We start from the raw sequence: 9,856 nt of genomic DNA on the forward strand, positions 1-9,856 counted from the left end.
TGTATATAGACCATAATAAAAACCCACGCATTGGTAACACTTGAGCGTGTTGTGATTGAAACTTACCTGGATGTATATTCTTTGTATCTAAATTTAAATCAACCTTGTCAAAAGTAAATAATTGAGACATATCTATACAAAGGAAATAATTACTTCCTCTTTTTAGGTCCCATTTGAAATAGGCCCTAGTTTTTCCAAGATAAATTCCAACTCTAAATACAGGTAAAAAATAAAATCTTTTAAACATAGAATTATAGTGGACACTTTTAAAATTAAAATCAATTAAATGATACAGTCACTTAAAAAATCTCAGCCCATTTTTATACGTCCCAGTGTTTCTAGTTTTGCTAGTGAGTTTTCCCTCTTTGGATCCATGTCCAAGGTCTATTTCCAAAAACGTCTTGATAAAACTTTGTTAAGATTAATCTTTAATGATCCTACAAACTTGACAATGTGTTGTCTACCCAAAGGAATACTCTACACCCTGTCCCTATTATATTTATGGGATTCTTGTAAACAATTAAGGTCCTGTTAATAATCAGGTAGGGTACTGTACCTGTCATATAGTCATTTTCTACCTGTTTATCAGCCAATCCCCTCTATAAGATGTCAGATCCCTGAACGATTAGAATACTCCTGTACTAGTCGACCCTGTTTTGACATTACATCTCACAGTCTGTCGGGGTTTAAGTTATTGATGGGTTAAATCAGAAACCAGAAACCTTCAGCTTCAAGCAAAACAGCAGAGTTACATTTCAAACAGTAGCTATAACTCATAGATCTGACACAAAATTTGAAATATCCTCAATAGCGTGAGGCAGATGGAAACTTGGTGTAGTGGAATATTCCAGTCATTGTTTTCAGAGTTGAAGAGAAAAAACAATTCAAGCATTTTAACTTATTTATGACATATAGCTATATGGGCACAACCACGTCGACACTTCAGTCTAGGGGCCAAAGATACAGATCTGCTACCATCTATAACATGTAGCAGATCTCTTTACATGACAATCTGAGATTGATAAATACATTTGTAATATACATGAAAAAATCAGATTTTAAAGCTTTAATTTGGTGTCTAAAAAGTTCATAGTTTAAAAAACACTGTATTACTGAACAACATTAGAGTAACCTTAAGGCTTCAATCAATCAAAATTTCAACAAATTACAGCTTAAATAGACACAAAGGACTAATACAGACTATGATCTGAATATAGAGACAGATATGCCTGCGTTAAGAATCAACTAAGTTAAAGGAATGGTTTGGTAGCTTATAACTAGCACAAGCTTAATCTTGTGTGATAGAGCTTTAACTCTACATCATCAATAAACTTCTTCTACTGAACTATAAGGTCTACAGTCAACTGAGGTAGGATATTTACGATATATATCTGGTGAGTTGTACGAGTCCCCAGGTAGGATATTTACTTTATCTGGTGAGTTGTAAGAGTCCCCAGGTTGGATATTTACTTTATCTGGTGAGTTGTACGAGTCCCCAGGTTAGATATTTACTTTTATCTGGTGAGCTGTAAGAGTCCCCAGGTAGGATATTTACTTTATCTGGTGAGTTGTACGAGTCCCTTGGTAGGATATTTATAAATTACTTTATCTGGTGAGCTGTAAGAGTCCCCAGGTTCGATATTTACTTTATCTGCTGAGTTGTACGTGTCCCAGGTAGGATATTTACTTTATCTGGTGAGTTGTAAGAGTCCCCAGGTAGGATATTTACTTGATATGGTGAGTTGTACGAGTCCCCAGGTAGGGTATTTACTTTATCTGGTGAGTTGTACGAGTCCCCAGGTAGGATATTTACTTTATATGGTGAGTTGTACGAGTCCCCAGGTAGGATATTTACTTTATCTGGTGAGTTGTACGTGTCCCAGGTAGGATATTTACTTTATCTGGTGAGTTGTACGTGTCCCCAGGTAGGATATTTATAAATTACTTTATCTGGTGAGTTGTACGAGTCCCTTGGTAGGATATTTATAAATTACTTTATCTGGTGAGTTGTAAGAGTCCCCAGGTAGGATATTTACTTTATCTGGTGAGTTGTATGAGTCCCCAGGTAGGGTATTTACTTTATCTGGTGAGTTGTACGAGTCCCCAGGTAGGATATTTACTTTATCTGGAGTTTTCACAAGTGGTGAAAATATCTGGTAGAGAATGTGAAAGCTGTGTAAGAGGTAAAACATGAAAGATAAAAACTAAAGGACTTTGTCATAGGTTTTAAGTTCCTGCTGTTTTGTAGAAATATCACACAGTAATCTCTTCCATCAAATATGATATGTGGTGGGTCAATCTACTTTCTGATCATGTAAATAAATAACCTGATCGAGCAAATCAAATATTTTGTCACAAGGAACTGCTTTGTGAGAACATCTGCTATGTGAACACATGCATATGGAATGTAAACATATTTGGGTAAATTTATCAATCATTATATTAAAGATGGATATATTTTGGTCCATACTTGCAAACCTTTAAAACTTTAGGATCCCTGTACCACTGGCAAAAACTGTAACTAAGTTCTTAAGGATCCCTGTACCACTGCCATAAACTGAAACTAAGTTCTTAAGGATCCCTGTACCACTGCCAAAAACTGAAACTAAGTTCTTAAGGATCCTTGTACCACTGCCATAAACTGTAACTAAGTTCTTAAGGATCCCTGTACCACTGCTATAAACTGTAACTAAGTTCTTAAGGATCCCTGTACCACTGCTAAAAACTGTAACTAAGCTCTTAAGGATCCCCGTACCACTGCCAAAAACTGTAACTAAGTTCTTAAGGATCCCTGTACCACTGCCAACAATTATAACTATGCTTCGGAATCATTATTGTCAGCATGGCTATAGCTTTGATAAATCTTTAGGTAAGAAAACCAGGAACTATTTCAATAAACCATGTTGAAATTTACAAAGGAAAATGAAATCCAACATCCAATTGTGAATTTTCAGTGAAATTCTGTATTCCCGCTGATGGATTCTTAAATGGAATTCACTAGTCCGGCTATAAGAGTAATTTTGCTTATTGAAATTTGTTTGATGACGACACATCTAGTGTGTCAAAATAGTCAACTATATATATTCTAGTGGTGAAAACCAGCATGATGTTCTAATCATCATCATTTATCAACTTTGAAAACAGATAATGGCATCTACTTAATATTTTTAGAAGTAAAAGGTTTGATGGAATTAATAATTCAATGTACAAATTAGAGGGACGTTTATTAGACAGACATTTTTGACCATCAAAACTAAAGGATATCTGTAGTAAGGTTTCCTTCTTGATTTTTACAAAATCTCAAAAGATTTTACTGATAAAGAATTAAAAAATATTATAGTGTCATGATGTGTCATTAATTTCCCAATTAATGTACACTTCTTTATTATTCACCAAGTTTTCGTTTTCAGTGTACAATTACAATAGAAGAAGAAAGGTTTTTAACTCGGTATATCATGGGAGTTTGTGTCAAGAGATGGACTTTCTTATATGTGATCAGACATACATAATCACAGTATTGTTGACAGTTCTATTCATACCTGGCTATATTGGTAAAGTCATGGTATGATGTTAAACTAACTTATCGTTTGTAAAGGTGCTATACGATATTAGTCACTCCCACTACTATAGTAGGTTTACATGTATACAGTATTGACTGTACACTGTTTGACTTTGAGGTAGCCAGAAATTCTTTGTCCATTTAAACTTCTAAATAACATGTCTACAAATAGAAAGTTGTCAAGACAGGTGTCCTCTTATAACTTTTATATAGATATATGATTACAGTTTTGGCTCCTCAGTGGTTTTAAAATGAAGAACATATATACCAGGACAGTTCACTTGTAAGCAGTATAAAAAAGTCAATCTCCTTTAAAATAACTTGTATTAACAAAAACATGTTTTTATTTCAGACAGAACTAGCCGTTCCAATGTAATTGTTCCCCATTACAATACTAGGAATTGATATACATGTATATTAATACTCCAACCATCTGTCCCTCCATTAAAACACGAGGAATATATATATATTAATGCTCCAACCATCTGTCCCTCCATTAAAACACGAAGAACAGATATATATTAATACTCCAACCATCTGTCACTCCATTAAAACACGAAGAACAGATATATATTAATGCTCCAACCATCTGTCCCTCCATTAAAACACGAGGAATAGATATATATTAATGCTCCAACCATCTGTCCCTCCATTAAAACATGAGGAATAGATATATTAAGGCTGCCCACCTGTCTGTCCATCCATTAAAACATGAGGAATAGATATATTAATTCTGACTACCTGTCTGTCCCTCCATTAAAACATGAGGAATAGATTTATGTTAATGCTGCCCACCTGTCTGTCCCTCCATTAAAACATGAGGAATAGATATATATTAATGCTACCCACCTGTCTGTCCTTTCATTAAAACATGAGGAATAGATATATATTAATGCTCCAACCATCTGTTCCTCCATGAAAACATGAGGAATAGATATATTAATGCTGCCCACCTGTCTGTCCATCCATTAAAACATGAGGAAAGATATATAATAATGCTGCCAACCTGTCTGTCCCTCCATTAAAACATGAGGAATAGATATATATTAATGCTCCAACCATCTGTCCCTCCATTAAAACATGAAGAATAGATATATTAATGCTGCCCACCTGTCTGTCCCTCCATTAAAACATGAGGAATAGATATATGTTAATGTTGCCCACCTGTCTGTCCCTCCATTAAAACACGAGGAATAGATATATATTAATGCTCCAACCATCTGTCCCTCCAGGTCATGCCGTGTGAACTAAAAGTGTACCTCATTCGCAGGATGGAACTAAATTATTTCTTTGAATCGTGGACATTACATAGCATGCCTGTATATATATATGTATCTGGGTCACCTGTACTCTTACAACTGACCATCCTCAGTAGCTATACAGACAGTCAGTCTCGCTGTTTTACCACTATATATGGCCATGTGGTCCATGTCTCATTAGTTTGATATCTGTCTTGTTGTTGGAATATTTTCTCCATTATTGGCAGACAGCAGTCCACCTCGTTGGAAATTTGCCTTGTAAACAATTTTTTGTAATCTGGCGTCCATGCAGCAGAAAATAATTTTGATCCATTTACCCGTATGCTGCGATAGCAAAATATAATGATGATAAATAATATGTTTGTGTAGCAGTGATTATCATCAGCGGTATAAATGTCACTCTGTGACCACATCTCATTTAAAGTAAAAATGATAAAGTTAATGGCATGTATATACAATGTATAGTATACTGTAGACATGTATTGGTAATCAAATTGTGTTATATAAATCTCAAACTGGCTGAGGAAAACTGCACTTTTGATACTGGTACCCATTACTAAATCATTCTGTTGATTAGAATGGGTAAATATTTGATTAATTGATAGTATATTAATACATGTATCAGTTGTACAGATGGTGTATTAGTTGTACAGATGATATATTAGTTGTACAGATGGTGTATTAGTTGTACAGATAGTGTATTAGTTGTACAGATAGTGTATTAGTTATATAGATAGTGTACTAGTTGTAAAGATAGTGTATTAGTTGTACAGATGGTGTATTAGTTGTACAGATAGTGTATTAGTTGTAAAGATATATAGTGTATTAGTTGTACAGATAGTGTATGATTTTGTTTTAATTGAAAGGAAAGACTAGTTATATAGGCATATCCTTATACCTTTATTTTGTACCCATCAGATATAGTGGGTAAGAGTCATACTGATACACCGTAGATTAAATGAACTTGATAATTTAAGATAATGGAAAGAAACGAAATCAATATATCATATGTCAGTTAACTGGTGGACAGATATGGTATTGGAATTAGATTTTGTAATGTGATACAAAATTGAAGGTGAAAATCTCAATTGAAAAATTGAATCCATCCTATAACTGGTTTAATTTATAACTAAGTGCTCTAGAGAGCTCAGTGTTTAGGATATTGTGAGGTGGAGATAGGGGTAATTGATCCCTGGTGACTTTGTCTCAGCCTTTGTTAGACCCCTCACACACAGTAAAAAGTCAGCATGTCATGGTAACTATAGGGAATATTGAAGTGATTTTGTCTCTGATTGTAGCAGCCTCTCTGTGTTCATGTTTTATTTACACTTATAATACTTTTGCAGTACACTGCTAATAAATTCGTAAAATATCTCCTTTCAGGTAATAACATTTGAGCTCCAATATGTCAAGGCTGATGAAATCCCACAGCCTTTTGGCTAAAGTAACTTGAAAAAAGTTTGTAAAGTTTGGTTGTTCAATTTGTAGAAATTAAGATCCATGTACAATCACTATTAACTTCTGATATTTCTCAATACTGTTATTGTTATGACACCGATATATATCAGTAACATTTGACATTTTCTCTACAGGTGCCAATGCTAACCTGAACTGCTCTGACTACAAAGGCAACATCATCCAGGATGGGAAGACATTCCAGCCGACCAAGGACATGTGTCAGACATGTCAGTGTGACAACGGATTCCCCATCATGTGTCAATCTGTTAAGTGTGCCCCGCCAACGACGCCCTGTAACTGGATACCACTCATCGACCAGTGCTGCAAATTTGAATGTCCAGAAAAAGATTTGACAGGAGGGGGAGATAATTCCATCAACAGCACCAAACCTGTAGATAATGGGGTGGATGGTAAGTACAGTTACTGACATCTTTAAAATGTCAGAAGGGGAGATAACTCCATTAACAGCACCAAACCTATAGATAACGGAGTGGATGGTAAGTACACGAGTTACTGACATCTATAAAATGTCAGAAGGGGAGATAACTCCATTAACAGCACCAAACCTGTAGATAACGGGATGGATGGAAAGTACAGTTACTGACATCTATAAAATGTCGGAAGGGGAGATAACTCCATCAACAGCACCAAACCTATAGATAACGGAGTGGATGGTAAATACACGAGTTACTGACATCTATAAAATGTCAGAAGGGGAGATAACTCCATCAACAGCACAAAACCTATAGATAACGGGATGGATGGTAAGTACACGAGTTACTGACATATATGAAATGTCAGAAGGGGAGATAACTCCATCAACAGCACCAAACCTGTAGATAACGGGATGGATGGAAAGTACAGTAACTGACATCTAAAGTTTTCCAAAGGGGAGATAACTCATCAACAACAGCACCAAACCTGTAGGTAACATTTATACCATGATACCTGGTTTCTTGACCTATTGAACATTGGCTTACCGATCATAATATCAGACATTCTAAGAGTAAGTTACAAGAGGTAGACCCGAAACAAACAAATTTGGCATCAAATATAATGTATCAATGTTATATTCAATGAAAAATCATTGAATTTTCTGTTTATTACATTTCCTGAAATTGCAGGACACTCAAAAATGATAGTTTAGGGACCTTTAATTGGATGTCCCAGTAACCTCTCACATTTTTATTATGTCACATCAACTTTTTACCATCAGTATCTACTGGAAAAATCTGACATTTTTCTTATCTTCACAATAAGCATTCCTCCTCCCTCCATATTTCACTGGTAAAATGTAATAAACAGTTGTGTACCTAGGGGTTGAGGACGGGTACACTGTGTGGGGTCTTCTTGTGTCGAGGTTGTATTCAATTACTTGTTACTGCAGCAGTATTGTATGACCTTTTCATCAAAAGGTAGGTGAGCACATCCAATAGTGATACACATAGAGGTAGGCACAAACAGCATAACAGTAATAGTGAACTCTCCAGGGAGCTTCACACTTTCATTATTTTCCATTTAAATTTGTTTTCGTTTCAAGTGATTTGGAAATAAAGAAATGTAATAAGAATTTTAAACAGCTTGAAACACCTGCCTGACACAAAGTATCTAGTGTTCAGGGTCACCATGAACCATCTCCACTACCCTGGCCATATACCTGGTAGTATGATAAGGTTAGAACATACATACAAAAAGATTAACAAACCTGAATATCAACTATTTATTTAAATGGGATTTTTAACCTTGATAGAACCTGTCTTTGGTAAAATGATAAACTTGTTACCAGGTATACAAAAATGTATGACAAGGTCAGTAGCGTGAGTGTTTCTATAAGTCATTACTCAATTGCTGCATAATCATGATCAAGAGGGGGGCAAAAAGGTTCTTACCCGGGAGCTTCCACTCCAGATTGAGGTTACAAATATCTGTTTATTACAAATAATGAACCTTGAGTTAAACTTTAACATCAAGGCCATGAGTGAACCTTCAATGTATAGGGACCGTGAGTCTAACCTTAAGGTATTCCATGTATAATGAAGTCTGCAAACATTGGCCAACATCGGGAAACTTCGTAATGTGGGAATTCCCCCTAATCATGACGTCATTTTCAGTATGAGTTATCGCCCTTTGGGGGAAACCCCGATTGTAAACCAAATGGCGATTGTTCTTTATTTGCGCGGTCATTTTAAGAAAATCTCGTCTGTCAAGGGACTTGATGTGTTTGTAATTATTATTACAGCGGTGGACATGTGTTAGAGGGGAAGGAATTTGTGAAATAGAGATTGTGCTCTTTTTAACAACGTGAAGCTAGACACTCCATGCAGAACGTTCTGAGTGGAAAGATGGGTGTCAGGTCGTTTCCTCGTAAATCCCGTTCACCCTGGGTCGTTCCGCACTAAGTTGTTTCGCCTTAAAAATGTTTTTAGGGTGAAGTGTTTTGTCCTGTTTAGTTGTGTATGGTTAATTTAATATAATTTGAAGTTTTGCTATGTCTCCCTAATGTTTTTTTGCAATAAGACTCGTTAGATTTCTACCTTGTTGACCAAATCGACAAAACGCACGCGGGCTACAATATCATTATTTTTCGAAATTGAAATAGAGAGATTGATGTATTCATATACTTGTATTGTAAGATGATGTATCAAGACAATCATGGTACTTTAAGCACAAGTAAATGGTAGATATGTTCCATATTGTTTGTACTTTAACTGTGTTCTATGTAATGTATTACAGAGGCATCGTCAGACAGCATCACCACACTGGGGCTTCGTCTGGTGGCCAGTACTGTCACATCCTTCCTTGTGTTGGCTCTCCTGCTCTTCATGGTTCACCGTCTACGCCAGCGTCGCCTCATGATGGCTATGAGACGTATGTATATATAAGTACAGAGGAACCTGTTAGTGAAATTAACCAGTGATAGACAATCATGGTACTTATGAACCTTGTAAATGAACTCCTATAGTGACACAACCATGAGACTTATGAACCTTGTTAATGAACTCCCATAGTAACACAACCATGAGACTTATGAACCTTGTTAATGAACTCCCATAGTGACACAACCATGAGACTTATGAACCTTGTTAATGAACTCCCATAGTGACACAACCATGAGACTTATGAACCTTGTTAATGAACTCCCATAGTGACACAACCATGAGACTTATGAACCTTGTTAATGAACTCCCATAGTGACACAACCATGAGACTTATGAACCTTGTTAATGAACTCCCATAGTGACACAACCATGAGACTTATGAACCTTGTTAATGAACTCCCATAGTGACACAACCATGAGACTTATGAACCTTGTTAATGAACTCCCATAGTGACACAACCATGAGACTTATGAACCTTGTTAATGAACTCCCATAGTGACACAACCATGAGACTTATGAACCTTGTTAATGAACTCCCATAGTGACACAACCATGAGACTTATGAACCTTGTTAATGAACTCCCATAGTGACACAACCATGAGACTTATGAACCTTGTTAATGAACTCCCATAGTGACACAACCATGAGACTTATGAACCTTGTTAATGAACTCCCATAGTGACACAACCATGAGACTTA

General features: G+C 35.9%; 1 protein-coding gene across 1 annotated transcript in view; it reads left to right on the forward strand.

The window, feature by feature from the left end:
- The window catches only part of LOC110445825, a 47,581-nt gene that overhangs the window by 29,727 nt on the left and 7,998 nt on the right, over positions 1-9,856 (forward strand). Inside the window, exons 2-3 of the mRNA XM_021490623.1 lie at positions 6,411-6,686; positions 9,010-9,144. Of these exons, the coding sequence (XP_021346298.1) occupies positions 6,411-6,686; positions 9,010-9,144 (411 nt within the window). The remainder of the gene's footprint in view (positions 1-6,410; positions 6,687-9,009; positions 9,145-9,856) is intronic.

Source organism: Mizuhopecten yessoensis, unplaced genomic scaffold (genome assembly GCF_002113885.1).
Source record: "Mizuhopecten yessoensis strain PY_sf001 unplaced genomic scaffold, ASM211388v2 scaffold2383, whole genome shotgun sequence".
In the NCBI taxonomy this organism is placed as follows: Eukaryota; Metazoa; Mollusca; class Bivalvia; order Pectinida; family Pectinidae; genus Mizuhopecten; species Mizuhopecten yessoensis.